The sequence below is a fragment of the Eublepharis macularius genome, chromosome 6 (assembly GCF_028583425.1).
Source record: "Eublepharis macularius isolate TG4126 chromosome 6, MPM_Emac_v1.0, whole genome shotgun sequence".
Taxonomy (NCBI): Eukaryota; Metazoa; Chordata; class Lepidosauria; order Squamata; family Eublepharidae; genus Eublepharis; species Eublepharis macularius.
In genome coordinates this window covers 142,152,659-142,172,123 of record NC_072795.1, presented here as the reverse complement: position 1 = coordinate 142,172,123, position 19,465 = coordinate 142,152,659, and the positions used below count along the sequence as shown (strand labels likewise).

Genomic DNA, 19,465 nt, shown 5'->3' with positions numbered 1-19,465 from the left:
GAGTACCTCGGCGTCGAGAGCGGCCTCTCCAGCGCAGGGACCGGTGCGGCCGCCCCGTAGCGCGTCATCTACCAGGTCGGATCCGAGACCTACGTCGGAACCGAGGATCCTGGTACCGAGTCCCCGGTCGGAACCGACGTCCGGATCGGTTCCGATGAAGCCTAAGAGGTCGAAGCCGAGGTCCCCTTCGAAGGTGAGGAGCGCGTCGGTTCCGAGGTCTTCTTCGGAACCAGCGAAGAAGAAGAAGAAGACCAAGCATCATCGGTCGCCGCGTCCCGCTCCTCAGGAGGAGGTCATCGTGCTTCCTCACACGCCTTCCCCTCACCTGGGCTCCCCGGAGCCAGAAGACATCACCGTTCCTGTGCCGGATCCGATGGCCTTCGAGACGGTGCCCGCGGAATTCTCGTCGGGGCCGGAGCCGAGCCCGCGCCGTCGGATCCGACCATCGCCTGCTCTTCGGTCGCCGAGGCTGGAACCGAGCCCGTCTCCTCGTCGGAGCCGTCCTTCCCCTGCCCGTCCATCTTCACCAGCTGCCGGTCGTGAGCGACGTCGGTCTGGGGACAGTGTCCGATCGGCCCGGTCCACTGCGTCCCGACATCGACAGGCCTCCTACCTCCCCTCGCCATACCATTGCCAGTGGGAAGGGGCACCTGCGGGTTTCTCCGTGTCGGAACCGAGGCCTTCGACATCGAGGTCGACGTGGGCTCCCCCTCCGCACCAGGTTCCGGAATCCCAGCTCGGTTCCGATGAGGAGGATGTGGAGAGCTTTGGCGGCTACCAGTCGGAGTCCTGGTCCGAACCATCGCCAGCTGAGGAGCTGGTACCATCTGCGGACTCGCCATTCGAGGACCTCCGCATCTACGCCGACCAGATGGCAAGGATGGCCAAGGCTCTCGAGATGGACATCTCCTCGGCAGTTCCCCAGACCAAGGACAAGCTCCTCAAACGCATTTACGGAAACAACCCGGCGTACGTTGGCTTCCCCATGCTCGAGGGTCTTGAGGAAATCGTGGAGAAGGTATGGCAGGTGCCCTGCGATCAACCTCCAACATCCAAGAGGATTGAGCAGCTCTACAAGATCAAGCAGGGTACCTGGCCGGCGCTGGTGAAACACCCTCCACCTTCCTCCTTGGTCACAGAGGAGTTCAACCCCAGGCGATCGGGTCACTCCTCGGTACCTGCCGATAAGGAGGGCAAGAAACTGGATGCCATGGGCAGGCGCCAGTACATTGTTTCTTCCCTGGGTCTGAGGATTGCCAACTATCAGACCATCATGGCAGGGTACCAGCTGTACCTCTGGGAGAAGTTGGCATCCTATACACGAGACCTCCCTCCTGAGCAGAAGGCTGTGGTGTCCCTGCTGCAGACAGAGGCTGTGAGGCTGTCTAAGCAGCAGATGAACGCTGGGAGCCACGCTGCTGACACTGCTGCTAGAGGGATGGCTTCGGCGGTGGTCCTCAGGCGCCACTCCTGGTTGCGGTCTACGGCCCTGTCCCAAGAGGTGCGTTCCAGAGTGGAGAGCATGCCATTTGAGGGGGACTCGCTCTTTTCCAAAGCGACCGACGAGACCCTGAAGAAAAAGAAGGAGGACCGGCAGACGGCGCGGTCTTTGGGTCTGGCTCCAGCGGACAAGCCCTCCTCCAGGTCACGGTACGCTCCCCGATCTGGCCCTTACCATTACCAGGGTAGATACCATCAACAGCGGCCGGGCTACCAGCAGTATCCTGCCTACCAACAGCGGCCCTACCCTCCCGCACAACAGCAGAGGAGGCGTCGGCCCTTCAAGCCTCGTCCGGCACAACAACCGGCCCAGCAGAAGGATCAGCAGGGCACCGGGAGGCAGTACTGACGGGTCACGCCAGCCGTATCCCCGAACTTTTCGGACAGACTTAGTCCACTCCTCTCTGAGTGGGAGTCAATAACATCTGACTCATGGGTCTTAACTATTGTTGAACTGGGATACGGGCTGGAGTTCGTTGAGCTGCCTAGATGCAGTTCACCCCTGACAGCTGTCAATAACACTATGGCCGAGCTGGATGCGGAGATCGTGTCGCTCTTGGCCAAGGGTGCTGTGGAAGAATTGCCCTATGAGGACTCTGTAAAGGGATTCTTCTCTAGGTTCTTCCTGGTCCCTAAGAAGGATGGGGGCTTACGTCCCATCTTAGATCTGAGGGGCCTTAATGCCTTCCTCAAGGTGACCAAATTCAAAATGGTAACGTTGGCGGCTGTGATCGCCTTGCTGAAACAGGGGGATTGGTTTGCGGTTCTTGACTTAAAAGACGCATACTTTCACGTGGGCATACGGAAGGAGCACAGGAAGTACCTGAGCTTTGTTTACCGGCAACGGGTTTTCCGGTATAAGGTGCTCCCCTTTGGCCTGTCCACTGCCCCACGAGTGTTCACTAAATGTGTGGCCCCTGTGGTTTCCTTCCTACGGGAAGAAGGCTGTACCATCTTTCCGTACCTCGATGACTGGCTCATCGTGGCTGAATCGGAGTCTAGGCTGGTGCAGGACATTGGCTTGGTACTTAGCACTTGGCAACGCCTGGGGCTCCTGGTGAACTTGGAGAAATCCAAACTGGTGCCCAACTGCAAAGTGTCCTACATTGGTGCACTGTTAGACTCTGTGGAGGGTAAGGCCCTGCTCCCCTTGGAGAGGGCTCGGTCCCTAAGGGGTCTAGTGTCCATGTTTAAAAGGAACCGGTTCCAGTCTGTGCGCACTATCCAGTGCTTACTAGGGCATATGGCAGCGGCCACCTCTGTGGTGCCTTTCGCTAGGCTGCGTATGCGCCCTCTACAGAACTGGTTTGTGCGGAGGTATGATGCTCTACTGCACCCTCCGTCCCTCAAATTCTCTATCCCGAGGGTCATCCTCTCCTCCTTGGACTGGTGGCTGTCTGATGACAACTTGTTTAGAGGGACCCCTTTCGGGTATCAACACCATGACATCACGGTTACCACTGATGCCTCTCTGTTGGGATGGGGGGCTTACTGTGGTGATGTGTCGGTGCAAGATGTCTGGTCTGACAGGGAAAAGACCCTCCATATCAATGTGCTTGAACTAAGGGCCATTCGTTTCGCACTTGTGTCTCTTACAGCACTGCTGAGAAATCGTCAAGTCTTGGTGCAGACGGACAACACGACTGCCATGTACTACGTGAATCAGCAGGGGGGTACAGTGTCCATGGCCCTGTGCCGGGAAGCCACACTCACTTGGCAGTGGGCTATCAAGAACGGCGTGTCGCTCCGTGCTATACACGTGGCTGGGTCGGACAATGCCCGGGCAGATGCCCTCAGCAGGGTCCCTTTACTGGAACACGAGTGGGAACTGAACGTAGAGTGCGTTGGGCCGATCTTCCAGATGTGGGGTCATCCAGTGATAGATGTGTTCGCCACTGCGGCGACCACCAAGGCCCACACGTTCTGTTCCAGGGCAGGGAGCGACCCCCTCTCTATTGGGGATGCCTTCCAGTTTACGTGGACGCAGGGCTTGCACTACATGTTTCCTCCGTTCCCCTTGATTCCCAGGGTCCTGTGCAAGATAGAGGAGGACGGGACGGACTGCATTCTAGTGGCCCCCTTCTGGCCACGGCAGGTTTGGTTCCCGAAGCTCCTGCGGATGTCCCAACGGACGTATGTGAGTCTGCCCCCTCGGCAAGACCTTCTCCTAAATGGGAGCCTGGTCCACCACGATCCAAGGAAGCTGCATCTAACGGCTTGGCGGATCGTTCCTCCCCGATAGGCTTTACTGACGAGGTACAGAGGGTCCTCCTGAATGCTCGTCGGCCATCCACTAGGCGCGCTTATGCGGCCAAGTGGCGCAGGTTTGAGCTCTGGGCACTTGCCAGAGGAGTGGTGCCTGACAACAGTCCCTTGGGGGTGGTGTTCGAGTATTTGTGCCACTTGTGTGGCCTGGGCTTGAAGGCTTCCTCCCTCAAGGTCCACCTGGCAGCGATATCAGCTGCTCACACCCGAGTTGAGGGTGCTACGGTGTTTTCTCACCCACAATCCCGCCAGTTCCTTAAGGGCATGTACAATCTTTACCCACCTGTGTCAGCGCCAGTGCCTCAGTGGTCGCTGTCCTTGGTGCTCTCACGTCTCATGTTGCCTCCATTTGAACCGATGGCTACCTGCCCCTTGGATATGCCATCCTACAAGGTAGCATTCTTGGTGGCCGTCACATCGGCCAGAAGGGTCAGTGAGCTGTCTGCACTGCGGTCTGACCCTCCCTTTCTTGTGTTTCATCCCAACAAGGTGGTCCTGCGTCCCTGCCTTGGGTTCCTGCCCAAGGTGGTGTCCGCCTTCCACCTCTCGCAGGATATCTCACTGCCTGCTTTCTTTCCTCAACCCTCCTCTAAGGGGGAAAAGGCCCTCCATACCCTAGACTTGAAGAGGGCCCTAGCCTATTACCTGGATAGGACGAAGGGATTCCGCTCCAGTCCTCACCTGTTTGTATGTTTTGGGGCCAAGGACAAGGGTAACAGGGCTTCCTCACAGACCCTGTCTAGGTGGATTGTGACGGCCATTAGCAAAGCCTATTCCCTGGCAGGGGTGGCTTGCCCGCTCCATGTCAGGGCCCACTCCACGCGGTCCCAAGCATCCTCTTCGGCACTCCTCAGGGGGGTGCCCCTGGTTAACATTTGTAAAGCAGCCACATGGTCCTCTGCAGACACCTTTGTCAGGCATTACGCCGTTGATGTCAATGCGGAGCAGGATGTATCTGTGGCCAAGGCTGTCTTACACTCCCTTTTTTCCTGAGGGAGTTTTGGTATGACTTTCTTGGCGTACCTGTTGGGTACCCTTGAGTGAAAGTGTGTATATATGTACCTGGGGGTGTGTATATATGTAAATATTGAATATTTATGTGTCCTTACACAGTTTTTTACATAGATGTATATATGCATATCTATTTATTGTTGTTCTTGTTTGTTCAATAAAATTGTGTTGGACTTCACCCCCGCCTTCCTTGTTGTGTGAAGCTTGGTACACTCCCATGTGTGGAGGCACAGAAGAACGAAGATGAAAACAGGGTTAACATACCTGTAACTTATGTTCATCGAGTTCTTCTGTGCTGACACACAACCCTCCCTCCTACCCCGCTGTGAACTCCAAGGCACAATACTGTGATGGCTGTAACGGATATTGGTGTTTTTAAGGTGTTACGGCTGACGTGTGTTGGTTAAGCGGCGGCAAGGGAGAACTGAGGGAAGGGGCCGTTGGTCGCTGGAGGATCACGTGACCGTTTGGGCGGGAAAACGGTCGCTGAGGCGCGCGACAAACGGCCCCTTCGGAGCCATGGAAGCTCTAGAAAATTCTCCGGCGGCTGGCCTGCGCCTGCGCAGTCCCATGTGTGTCAGCACAGAAGAACTCGATGAACATAAGTTACAGGTATGTTAACCCTGTTTTTTCAACCATGTTACAACATGTTAATTGATGTATTGTCGAAGGCTTTCACGGCCGGAGAACGATGGCTGTTGTGGGTTTTCCAGGCTGTATTGCCGTGGTCTTGGCATTGTAGTTCCTGACGTTTCGCCAGCAGCTGTGGCTGGCATCTTCAGAGGTGTAGCACCAAAAGACAGAGATCTCTCAGTGTCACAGTGTGGAAAAGATGTAGGTCATTTGTATCTACTCAGGAGGGGTGGAAAAGAGGCATAATGAAAACATTAGTGGATCGTGCAAGACGGATATGTGAGCCGCACTTTCTCAATGAGGAAATTAATCATCTAAACCACGCACTTCAGGCAAATGGCTACTCCAGAAATGAAATCCGAAGAGCAATCAAACCCAGGATGAATCAAACAACCAAGGAAAAACAGTCTCCTACAGGAAAAGTGTTTTTGCCATATATCAAAGGAATTACTGATCAGATGGGAAAGCTTATGAAAAAGCATAACCTTCAAGCAGTATTCAGACCCACCCGAAAAATACAACAGATGCTACGATCAGCAAAAGACAGCAGAGACCCCCTCACCTCTGCAGGAGTATACCGTATACCCTGCAGCTGTGGACAAGTTTACATCGGGACCACAAAGCGTAGCATCCAGACAAGAATAAAAGAACATGAAAGACACTGCAGACTTGGACAGCCTGAAAAATCAGCAGTGGCTGAACATAGCCTAACTCAAACAGGGCACAGTATCTTATTCCAGGACACCAAAATACTGGACAACACTTCCAACTACTTTGTCAGACTGCACAGGGAAGCCATTGAAATTCACAAGCATAAGCAAAACTTCAACAGGAAAGAAGAAACCTTAAGAATGAACAGAGCATGGTTTCCAGTTCTGAAAAACACCAGGCTAACAAAACATTCTATCCCCGACAATAGCCCTGCAGAGAAGATTAGCACATCAAGTACCAATCCATATGCAAAAGAACCTCCTCAGGATACAGTGAAGCCTCCCGCCATTAGCATTCCACACCCTGGGAAACTCTTACAGGCTGACTCAGCTCAACCCTACCCCTCCTGAGTAGATACAAAGGACCTACATCTTTTCCACACTGTGACACTGAGAGATCTCTGTCTTTTGGTGCTACACCTCTGAAGATGCCAGCCACAGCTGCTGGCGAAACGTCAGGAACTACAATGCCAAGACCACGGCAATACAGCCCGGAAAACCCACAACAGCCAATGTTAATCGATGCTAGAATTGTTCACATTTAAACAGTAAACATGCCCTGACCTGGATAGCCCAGGTGAGCCTGATCTCGTTAAGCAGGGTCAGAAGCTAAGCAGGGTCAGTCTTGGTCAGAACTTGGATGGGAGACCTCCAGTGAAGACCAAGATTGCAGAGGCAGGCAATGGCAAACCACCTCTGTTAGTCTCTTGCCATGAAAACCCCACCAGGGGTCACCATAAGTCAACTATGACTTGAGGGCACTCTCCACCAAACAATAAACATATTGAAAATATGCTGCATATGTCTGTAATATACATAGGAATTATCATCTATTATTATAGATTGTTTCATTTAAAATGTGGTATTTTGAATAAGTATAATCTTGTCATAAAAAACATTTCACTCATTCTAAAAGGGAAAATATTTCATGATAGTGGTTTTTTTCCTGTTCTCTCCAAAATATCATAGTTTTTTCATTGGAAAAAATTAATTTTTTCCAGTTTGGGGGGGGTGCGCTTCAGCATCTCTAGGGATATTGTTCCACAATAGGTGAGCAGCCACTGAGAGAGCTAACTAGTTACCTGACCCCATAATGAAGGGAAGGGAAGGAGATTACCGGGCTGATGTGAACGGGTGCCTGAGTCTGTGCCTTGAGAGAGATATTGGATTATGCAGGTAATTCCCAGCACTTTGAATTGAATTTAGAAGCAGATTGGAAGCCAGTGTAATTGCTTCACTGTTGGTATAATATGCTCAGATTGTCCTATTCCTGTGCTGACAGGGAGCTGCGTATTGCTTCAGCTGAAGCTGGGAAGGGCAATCTTTTCTATGGCTTGTATCTGTTTCTCCAAAAAGCAGCTGCAAATCTGAAAGCTCTCCCCCCCCCCCCCCGGAAGCTCAGATAAAAAGATGGTTTCAGAATGTCTAAAACATGAGATGCAGAGGAGTCAGCCGTGTTAGTCTGTAGTAGCAAAATCAAAGAGAGTCCAGTAGCACCTTTAAGACTAACCAGCTTTATTGTAGCGTAAGCTTTCGAGAATCACAAACAAAATCCAACGGGAAGCTGCTGAATTGGAATTCATATGTAAATTTGACTCAGTCAAGCTGGGATTGAATAGAGACTATAAATGGTTATCTCATTATCAGAAGTAACTGACTTCCTTAACAGAAGCAAACTAATCTCCATATCAGAAGCTACTGTTTGCATCTACTCCGCCCTCCCCTCTCCACCTATATATCTGACCAGTTTCTTTTTGTCCTCCATGCATCTGATGAAGAGAACTGTGGCTCTCGAAAGCTTATGCTACAATAAAGTTGATTAGTCTTAAAGGTGCTACTGGACTCTTTTTGATTTTAAAACATGAGAGTCGGTCCACTTTCAGCCATCACCTGTATCCACCTTTGTCTTGACGGGATTCAGCTTTAGCTTGTTTTTTCCTGCCCACTTGATCACTGCGTCCAGGTAACAGTTTAAGACTGAGGATCCTGCTGCTGTAGCATATCTTTTATTTACTCGATTTATACTCAGCTATTCTCCCTGATGGGAGCCTAGAGAGGCTTACATTATTCTCTTCTCTGTTTTATCCTCACAACATTCCTGTTAAGTAGGTTGGGCTGAGAATGTGCGGAGGGCTCAAGGTCATGCAGTAAGCTTCCATGGCAGACCAGGAATTTGAACCTGGATCTCCCAGATCCTTGCCCGACACTTTGCCGACTGCATCACGCTGGCCCTCCTGTCATAACGTTTAGCTTCATATCTCCAGATGATCTTGATTAATGTCATCAGTTAACTTTTAGGTAAACAATAGAGGTGACAGAATAGAACATCACAGGCAACTGGTTCAGCAGTGGAAATGCTTTGACCTGTTAATTTTATCCTGACAAGACTTGAGCAGACATGAAGGTCAAAGATCTGTTTTGAATTCGTCCCCTCTGCAATTCTAATGTCCCTGCCCACTTGGGAAGAGGAAAACCATCCTAAACAGTTTTGCTGGACAATATTTATCCATCTCACCCGTGGCAAAGAAGAAAACTTCATTTGCTACCATCACCACCTTCTTGTAGACCTTGGTCATGTGATCTGCCCAATTCAGCATTAACCTTGTCCCAGTACTATTCTGAAAGTCTCCCAATTCCCTTGTAAACCATGCCATGAAATCTTCTACAAGGACGGAGTCAGGTGTCCAGGCGCTCTGCCACCTTGATGTCCCAAGCCTCAGCCGAGAGTTCTGTTGACATGTGTCCCAAAATTGATGACTGTAGCTGTCTTCAGTTTATACCTCTGCAGCTGTGTGAAGGGTGTAATCCCAGCTAACTGAAGGGAAGTGTGTTTCATTGACAGTAATGGGACTTGCTTCTGAATAAACATGCCTAGGGTCAGGCTGCAAAAATACTTTTGTTTGCATTTATAGGCACCTTATTTTAGCAATGCATTCATATCTCAATAAATGATAAAGCAGACTAAATTTAGATCTAGGCATGCATTAGGGAAGAACTGTTTTTACATGTGCTCAGGCAAATTTGAAAAGCTGTTTCATTTGACCTCTGAAATCTTTAAAGGGTAATGTAGGTTTTATGATGCAATGAAATGTGCAAATTCTGGAAAAAAATGAGTTGGAATCTTTCAAAACTGGATCTGGACCATGCTCAAATATTATTACATTGTGGGCAGTGGAGGGCCAGTTTTCCATGGCAAGATACAATCTCCTACAATGTGCGGCAGGTGTCCTAATAATCATGAATGAATGATCATTTTATGTAATGCGGGCAGTAGGAACGGTTTTTCTTATTTCCCGGATAGCCTGAGAAGGGACTTCCCGTGCTGTGACGCGAAGCATTCCCAACACATTCTACCTGCTGTGAACTACTCCGTCTCCTTAGAGCCCAGCATAATCTTCATAACTGCATGCGTCCACTGTGTCTGTTGAGCTGGAAGGAGCACTAGACGAATATATTCTAATACATAGGTTGGTTGTTGAATGCAGAACAATACTGAAATCAATGTGTCTGTTTCAGAACTAATGGACATTGCTTTGCTATCATTGAAGAAGATGAAAATGGAGAAACTACTCTTGCTTCGGGCTGCATGAAGTATGAAGGTTCAGACTTTCAGTGCAAGGTACTCCCATCTGTCTTTCAGCAGTTTTATTCATTTCTTTACTTACTCTGCCTGTCCCATGTGGTTCAAGGCAGCTTACAATAATAGTTAAAAAAAATACAGTTAAAACCAAAACGAAGTAACAAACCCCCAGTCCCTCCCTCTCCTCCCCATTTAAAGATGGCTGCTGTTCACCGCCCCACAAAAGCCCTAGCAAAGAAGCAAGCAAGCGTTGCAGTGCTTCCTGGAGATCTCCACGGAGGGGGCCCCTTCACCTTTTCAGGGAACCTGTTCCACAGAGCAGGTATCATGAAGGAGGGGGTATCAGGCAGGCAACCTTATGTGGAGAGAGAGCCGACAAATGGCTACCTGGGGACCGTAGTTGTACCGTCACACACAGAAGGATATATGGAAGGAGGGGCAGGCGAGAGAAGTGCCTATTTAGTCTGAGCTTAAATCTTTTCATCAAGTATCAGGCAGCAATTGATAGCACGATAGTAATGCTGTGTTACAAGCACGAAGCTGTACTTCTTGATCACCTGAATGAGATGAACTGATGGAGAACTACACTACAAAGAGGCTGTAAAATTCTCCAAAATGTTTTTCTCAGGAATTAGCTGATTTAGAGTGGAGGGCTATGGATGGGGGTTGAGGGAGAGGACTTTCTATGATTTAATTGGGCACCTTGAGTAAGCGTCTTATCTTTTGGGCCCTCTTAAAATTCGATTAAAACAGTGCTCATTGATTACTTGAATTAATTTTGATGTGGACTGCATTGTACCCACCTCCAGGTCACTAAAGCACTATAAACAGGGCTTTTTTTTCAACTGGAACGCGGTGGAATGGAGTTCCGGCACCTCTTGAAAATGGTCACATGGCCGGTGGCTCCGCCCCCTAATCTCCAGACAGAGGGGCGTTTAGATTTCCCTCCGTGCCGCTGGAGCGGCGCGGAGGGCAATCTTAACTCCCCTCTGTCTGGAGATCAGGGGGCGGGGCCACCGGCCATGTGACCATTTTCGCCGAGGGCAATTTAAACTTTAAAAAACTCCCCCCTTGTTCCAGCTGACCCAAAGTGACGTCATTGAGCAGTCCTGAGTTCCACCACCTCTTTTCCTAGAAAAAAAGCCCTGGGTATAAACAGATGTGAGATTCTCTTTCCCTCCCTGGCAGGGCCTGAGAGGGGCAAGTGGTTTGTCATTCTTCAGACTCCCCCAAGCCTGGAAGCCCCTTTCTCCCTTTGCATGCCCTGGCAAAGCTGCCAGATCTCGTGCTGGCTCGCAAGGTGGTCTTACTCAAAGTAACAGTCTTTTGTATAGGAATATATTATCTTTATTCGGTGTTCAATCAAGCAAGTTGTTTAGAAGGCCAGTACAGGTCTCAGCAGATCTGAAGCAGTAAAAAAAGAAAGCTACCTGGTCTAACTAATACAGATTGTACCTGGAGCTGAGCTGGAAAGCCACTCCAGACATTCAGCAGTTAGTTGAGTAGCAGTAGAGCATTCAAGCCATCCCCTTGTAGGGTTTGGTAGAATTACAGAGAATGCCCCGTACATAGATCCATAGGTCATAGCACAAGGCCTCACCAACTGGAACATTAGATAGAACCAAAGATATCTAGGACTCCAGGCAAATTATAGATTTCTGATTGCTCTACCATCCGACCAGTGTTGCCCAGTGGAATACGCAGCTTCTGGGATTCTTTCAAACTTACCCCATCATTGCTCATTTCTCCCTCCTCCCAATTCTGTAATTAGGGCCGTTCTCGTAGCTGAACAGCCTGGATGAGATAACTGGGAACACGAACATCTCAGCCCATGTGTGCCTTGCTAGCAGGACTGAGTTGTTCGTTGTTAAGCTAACCCTTGTCGGAACAGGTTTCTAGTGCATCACAACAGAATATCCGTATATTCCATTATAATGTGTGCCATGACTCCAGTACCTTCAACTCCTTTGGACTCAAGTGTGTGCTCTAAATTTTGTAGTAAGAACCTTAACAGGCAAGAATTGGAAAATGTATAATCCTCCCCATTTCTAATAATGCTTAGTATTTACATAGCACTTCAAAAGAGCCATTCACATATCTAATCCTTACATTCCACACAGTCTAACGGGAAGGAAGCCATGATTGACAGTCTCACATTCTGCTGAGAGTTCCATAAAATCAGCAGAGGTGTGTTTCCCTGTGTCAGTGTGCCAGCAAAGATGTTCAGTCTCGGTAACCAAGGCTGCTTTGGTCCCAGACCAAGTCTAAATTCAGGTTGAAATGGATCTAGGCAGGGCTTTTTTTTCTGGGAAAAGAGGTGGTGGAACTCAGTGGGTTGCCCTCGGAGAAAACGGTCACATGGCTGGTGGCCCCGCCCCCTGATCTCCAGACAGAGGGGAGTGTAGACAGACTCCCCTCTGTCTGGAGATCAGGGGGCGGGGCCACCAGCCATGTGACCATTTTCAAGAGGTTCCGGAACTCCGTTCCACCGGGTTCCAGCTGAAAAAAAGCCCTGGATCTAGGCAATCTGTCTCATTCAAGGCCACCTGAAAATGCACAGCATGATCAAGCACCTTGCCCTGAAGTGAATGTTTACCCAGTGGCCAACTGCAGTTTAAACTGGGTCCTGGGGTGCCTTTTTCAAGAGGGGTTTCACAGCTGCCTCCTTCGAAGCAGCCGGGCGTACACTCTCCTTTAGTCAGAGCCCCACTTGAACAGTCCCTTACACCAGTATTAGCCATAAAAGGCATGCCTTCCATTTCAGAATTAACCTTTCCATATCGTGGCAGCTTCTGCATCTGAGGAGTTCAGAGAATACATATTAAAGAGTGTGTGGTAAAAGTAAACATTTCCTTTTTCCTGTAGGATTCTCGAAAAGCACAGCTACGGCGGACAATTGAATGCTGTCGGACTGATTTCTGCAATCGAGATTTGCAGCCCACTTTGCCTCCGCCTAGTCCAGGTACAGTAGTGGTTAGTTTTCCATGGGCGGGATTCACAGGAACACACTTGGTATTTGGATTGAGCAGTCGGACCTCTCACGTGCCCTTCCACCTTTAGCCTTGGCTCTGATAACGCACCCCTGGAAGGCTGCTCCAGACCTGGCAGAGAAGCCTCCAGCGCAACAGAAGAAGCTGCAGAGGGAAGTGCAAATGGGAAGCCCGTCCAGCCCTCCTATCAAAGAGCTTTGGAAGGCCTTTAAGAGCTCCTTTAAGAAATGCAGAAAGCTGCTGATCCCTGTGAGAGCCTTCCTTGTCTTCCCCCACCGCCATTCTCAGAAGCGCTTCTGCTGACTTCAGTGACCGGAGCTCCTGAAGCCGGTTTGATCAGTGATGTCTCCCCCATCCCCCAATAATTGTGACCATTTCCCTCCCAGATTTCAACCTTTATTATGTAATTCAAATATCGAAGAGTACGTATTCATGGCACATAGAAAAAAGAAGGGGAGCATTATGAAACACAACGTTTCTTAAGTTTCTTGTGCCTAAAACTCGTTTTCCTAGAGGCCATGTGCTCAGCTGGGAAACTAAAGCGCACTGAATGAAGTAGGCGTAGTACTGAGAACCTTCGAGGATATTATACATTAATGTCTTTGTTATATTTGATTTTTTAGAAATGCCTGGATTCTTCCTCAAATTGGGCTTTTTTGTAAGGAAAGATTCACAATAGCCTAATATCACTTGGTGTCCGAATTACAAAATCTATTTTAACTGGAGGCCAAAGTTGACCGAGTCACTGAGTTTCTGACAGATCCGATAAGTCTGCTCGCTGGGTGGGGCAGTTTGCTTTATCACTGTAAATACAAACGTTGCTTAGTTGTGCAAAATAGTGTTGAAAATCTTGAGTGTTCCCAGTAATATTGTTTCCAGTAATTTAATAATATCTGGGAAAGAGAGAACTTACCCCCTTTTGATTTGGATATGAATTACTGATAAGCAGTAACATTTTGTTTTTATGTAGATGGTCTCTTTGATGGCAGCACTCGCTGGATAGCTGTTCTCATTTCGATGGCAGTCTGCATAATAGTTATGATCATCTTGTTTAGCTGTTTCTGCTACAGGTAAAATATCTTATTTGGTGTTTCCAGTTTTTAATGCAACAAATCTGTTGCATTTTGATATCTCATGAAGTCCTTAACAAACTCTTGAGGTGTACCAGAAGTTAACATAGTTAGATTTCCATCACGGGTAAATATGTGGAGACTGCTTGGGCATGAAATTTACTGGGCCAGTTCAGACCTTGACAGGCAGGCTGTCCCCGAGAGCAGTCTTCCAGTTCACATGGCCTGCATGCAGATCATCTTACGTGTCACCTGGGCTCTATGTTCTGGCCAGGGGTCATTTCGTAGAAAAAGAGCCGCAGGGACTCATTAGCATAACTCATTTGCATATGCCACGCCCCTTGACATCACTGGAAGTGTGTCATTGGCATAACTCATTTGCATATGCCACACCCCCTGGCATCACCGGAAGTGCGTCAGAAGGCAACGCCCACTCTAAAAATTGATGTGGCATCTGGGGAGGCAGAGTAACAAGAACAGTGTGTCTCTATAGTGCTTTTCTAGACAGATTTCATAAGCTCACCACAGACAACAAAGCCAGCAAAACACAGATTTTTTTTTTAAAAATGTGGCAAGCGGCATCTGGGGAGGTACAGTCTATGCTTTTCTAGACAGATTAGAGCAACTCACCACAGACGACAACAGCCAGCAAAACACAGATCCAGATCCAGATTTACACAGAAGGAGGGGAGATGCACTCACCGCTTGCAAGCCCAGAGGAACGCCCATGCAGGCTGCAGTGGCGCCAGCTACCCTCAGTACCTGCTCCGAAGGCCGCCGTGGGCCGCGTACCACCTCGACCAGCCCGCAGGCCAGGAGGATGGGCTGCACAAGCCACAGTGGCGTCAGCTGCCCGCGGGGCCTGCTCCAGAGGCCGCAGCAGGCTGCGCACCGCCTCGATTGGCCTGCAGGCAGGGAGGAAGGGCCACGCAGGCCGCAACGGTGGCGGCTGGCCGTGGGGCCTGCTCAGGGTGGTGATGAGGTGGTGGTGCTGCTCTGCCGCTGCCGCCGCCGCCTACTGGGTGGAGGAAAAGGAATCACGTGGGTGGGGCCACCACTCGCGTGATCTCTTTTCAGAGGTTCTGCTGGAATGGCGTTCTGGCGTGTCCCCCCTCAAAATGAGCCCTGGTTCTTACTATGCACTTTTTCTGTGGTAGGTAAATTGAACTTCTGGCTCTGTGTAGACTTGGTGTCACACAAGACGTTCTTTGTGCAGAGAAGGAGAATAGGAGACTCTGTATTGTGTCCCACCATAAGTACTGCCTGTACACTGGAGGACTTTGGGGATTCAGCCTTCTTCTAATTCTGTGTGAATCCCAACAGGATGCGTTGGGTCCATCGCGAAGTTTCTGTGTGTGCCGGAGCTCTTGCACAAGCAGAAACACAAGAAAAGGAATGCAGTGGCTATTTGCACAAACTCAGAATTATCGCATCCCCACTTGTGTTTCCATTTGCACACAGTCTTGTGCAGCCAGTTTCTAGACACTATAATATATGGTGGGAAAGCGCTAGCTGTTGCACAAGATCTTGCGCAAGTGAAACTGCACATAGTCAGTTTATAGCACCACTTACACATGTGCATGCAAGCCAATGTTGGACAAATGTGTGATTTTGGGACAATTTTTAATCGTGTAATTAAAGTTATCATTGTCCTGTGATCAGCCATTCTTTTTCAATCTGGGAATTTTAAAAATCCTAGTCTAAAGCTAGTCTAAAAGCTTATAGCAACAGCTGTGCCAACCCACAGTCATGAAATGTGAACCGCTGGCAGCAATAAAGTGATACTTCAATGGCATTATGAGCGTATTCGTTGGCACCAAGTATTTAGACTCAGAATGTGCGAGTATTAATTTAGGTACTGCTTGTTTGACGTGTGAATCGAAAAAGCAAGAGGCCCTTTGAGCTTCTGGGTTTGGTTCCCCAGTCTCTCACCGTGCTTAGAAACCAGCAGCTAAACTGGAAGGTTCCTCACTAATGAATGGATTATTATTATTAATGAATATGAATATTGTTAATGGATATTATAATATTAAGCTAATCATAATATTAGATGAGATCTTAATTCAAATAGCCACCATGAGCATTTTTAGGAGAGTCAGCAGGGTATAAATATTTAAAATGTTTAAAATAAAAGTTGGGATCCTTTAGCTGCCATTTTAAAAAATATATTAAAATAAACAGATTACAGGTATATTAAAAATTCAAAATACACTACCAGCCTATATCCTCTTATGCTCTGCCTCCATGGACATATAAAATCCTTCACCATCAACTGACAATATCAATACTATTTCCAGTTATACAATTGCCAGTTTCATTTTTTGTATCACTCTTGACCATAAAGATCTACTCTATAAATATCTATTTTTCTGCTAAATGGTTAATTTCACTAAAGTATAATATCCTTTATTTTCAACAACTAATTTTCAACAACTTAGGAATGTGTTTTTGTTTCTATTGGCAGGCAGAATAGAAAACTAGGAAGAGCAAGCAATATGAGAACAGTTGTTTATTGGCAAAATTTGGTACATTCTCCTTACTACCTCAGCTGAGTTATACTCTTCTAAGTCCCCTGAAGTCAGTAGGCGTAGAAGGAAATCGCTCTGCCTCAGCTTGCGCTGTGAATCCACTAACCACGTGCATTGTCCACTGAGTACTTGCACTAATGAGATGCTATTTTACAGGCATTATTGCAAGTGGGTTGCAAAAAGACGATGTTACAACCGTGATCTGGAGCAGGATGAAGCTTTTATTCCTGTTGGGGAGTCCATAAAGGATCTTATTGACCAGTCACAGAGCTCAGGCAGCGGCTCAGGCCTTCCTTTGTTGGTAAGCCTGTGATCCACCTTAGGCTTCAACTGTTGAAAGTTCCTCAATATAAGATGTGGTGATGATGGATTAATTAAATTCTTTGCTTTGGCAAACATAATCTTAAATGCATTTGCTTGGAGGTAACCAGGGCTTTCTTTCTGGGAAAAGAAGGGGTGGGACTCAGTGGGTTGCCAGCACGGGGGGCAACTCTTGGCGGGAGGTGGTGCCCCTGGTACCACATGTGTGTGTGCAAAGTGTGTGCATGCTCCCAGGACCAATGATGTCACTTTGGGTCAGCTGGAACGGGGGGGGGGGGGGAGTTTTTAAAAGGTTAAATCACCCTCGGTGAAAATGGTCACATGGCTGGTGGCCCCGCCCCCTGATCTCCAGACAGAGGGGAGTTTAGATTGCCCTCCACATCGCTCCCCAGCGGCACGGAGGGCAATCTCAATTCCCCTCTGTCTGGAGATCAGGGGGCGGGGCCACCGGCCATGTGACCATTTTCAAGAGGTCCCGGAACTCCATTCCACCGCGTTCCAGCTGAAAAAAAGTCCTGAAGGTAATACTCATTTTAGTGCAATGAATATTCGTGTTGATTCCACTGATACAAATCAGAATAATTTTGGTTTAATCGAGTAATAATTTGGGGTATTGGTCCTGTTGAATTCTGTAATAAAGAGATATCTTAAAGGTGTAAATGGGAAAATAAGTTCTTTCATAATGAATTGGGTGAGTTCCCATCATCTCCTAACACTTTCAAGAACTATTATGTTACAGTGGTAATGAAGTCACATCACTCTTGAATAGTAAAAGCCACCAATCAGTGTCCTTAGAGCTGCTTAGTGGTTTCCTGTCTCTTCTTAAGGTCCAGCGTACTATCGCCAAACAAATTCAGATGGTGCGACAAGTTGGGAAAGGGCGATACGGTGAAGTGTGGATGGGGAAGTGGCGGGGTGAGAAAGTGGCCGTGAAAGTGTTTTTCACCACTGAGGAAGCCAGCTGGTTTCGAGAAACCGAGATTTACCAGACAGTTCTCATGCGCCATGAAAATATACTTGGTGAGTATAGAAGAGGATGCTTGCATGGGAATATATTAACATTTCATGGAGGAGGGAGACAAAACATTTATAAATCTTTTTTTAATCCAAATGGTAAGTTCTTATGTAAAGAAAAAAATCTTGTCAAAATTTGGAGGGTAAGTTCAGATGTTTTTAATACATTCTTATTTTAAAACTTGAGACATACTTTTGCCGGAAAGCAGGATTGCAGTCCAGTGGCACCTTCGGGACCAGCAAGATTTTCGGAGTGTGAGCTTTCAAGCGTCAGAGCTCCCTTCTTCAGACACGAGTAAGAATGGAGTTCCCTGAGCCTTTGAGGATTTAAAAGGACAATACAGATACATCCTGCTGTCCTGCCTTGCCCCACCCCACCCACTTTGGGCTGGGATATAAAGGCTCAGAGATCTTCATTTCTACTTGTGTCTGAAGAAGGGAGCTCTAACACTCGAAAGCTCACGCCCTGGAAATCTTGTGTCTCTGAAGTGCCACTGGACTCAAACCCTGCTGTTCTACTGCAGACCAACATGGCTACCCACCTAAAACTATTTGCAGGAAAACGAATCTTTACCTGATTTCAACTCCCTAGTTAGTTATTATGTGAAATCCTTCTGCATTATCCGCAACACATGAGTAAGTAATCTGAGATTTGTAGACTGCGTAATTTATTTATATTTTTCTTTAAGTTCTGTTTCCGTGCCAAACAGGAACTGTAGTGTAACAAACACATAAAATAGCAGAACAAACAATATCACACAACAATGACAAAATCACCATCGCGTTTTCTTTGTATTAAAAGCCTGACTTGCAGCATTAATTCCATTTTGTGGCTTTTATCTGTTGATTCAGGGGTCTTATCTCATACTAACCATGTTCCTAAATTCTGCAGGTTTTATAGCAGCAGATATTAAAGGCACAGGCTCCTGGACCCAACTGTACTTGATTACAGATTATCATGAAAATGGATCATTGTATGATTTCCTGAAAAGTACAACTCTTGACAACAGAGCTCTGCTCAAATTGGCTTATTCTGCAGCATGTGGTCTGTGCCATTTGCACACAGAGATCTATGGGACGCAAGGGAAGCCTGCCATTGCACACAGAGATCTGAAGAGTAAAAACATCTTGATAAAGAGAAATGGGACCTGCTGCATTGCTGACTTGGGCCTGGCTGTCAAATTTAACAGGTAAATGGACATACCATATTACTGCAGTTTTTTGGAAGAGGTATTCATAAAAAAATGAACATGATTGGTGCATTTTCGTGGTTCCTAGCACACCAAAGACCGATAGAATCTTTAGTCATAAAGGTAATTTCCTTTAGAAAATGTGTAGTTCGTTCACAGAGCAGACCTGGGAACTTCTGAGATGAAACATACTTGTCATGAACTCTTAGATTGCAGATTGAGGATTTTTAAAAAATCAGGTTTATTGTCCTGCCCGCAAAGAAGTGAGAGAGGAACAAATGTTGTTGTTCAGGCTTTTGTTATCCCTAGGCAAGTTCGAAGCATGACAGAGCTTCGGTACACAACCTTTAGTGCATTCAATATACAATGAACCAAGAGCTAAATCCAATATACATTGCTGTGACTGAATAATGCAAGTCAGCTATAATCTAAATGTTTCCTTCATAAAAAGTCTCCATGCAAACGGTTTAAAATACTCATATTGTTAACCCTGCTTATATACCGCTCTTCTAGACAGATTAGTGCCCCATTCAGAGTGGTGAACAAGGTCAGTGTTACTGTTATCCCCACAATACAGCTGGGGAGCTGAGGCTGAAAGAGAAACGGCTGACCCAAGGCCACCTGCTGAGCTCATGGCAGCAGTGGGATTTGAA

At 47.7% G+C, this 19,465-nt stretch overlaps 1 protein-coding gene across 1 annotated transcript in view; it reads left to right on the top strand.

The window, feature by feature from the left end:
- BMPR1A (bone morphogenetic protein receptor type 1A) overlaps positions 1–19,465 on the top strand; it is a 105,715-nt gene that overhangs the window by 73,233 nt on the left and 13,017 nt on the right. The window contains exons 5-10 of the mRNA XM_054982283.1: positions 9,636–9,738; positions 12,565–12,661; positions 13,660–13,759; positions 16,444–16,588; positions 17,436–17,628; positions 18,515–18,812. Coding sequence (XP_054838258.1) covers positions 9,636–9,738; positions 12,565–12,661; positions 13,660–13,759; positions 16,444–16,588; positions 17,436–17,628; positions 18,515–18,812 — 936 coding nt within the window. The remainder of the gene's footprint in view (positions 1–9,635; positions 9,739–12,564; positions 12,662–13,659; positions 13,760–16,443; positions 16,589–17,435; positions 17,629–18,514; positions 18,813–19,465) is intronic.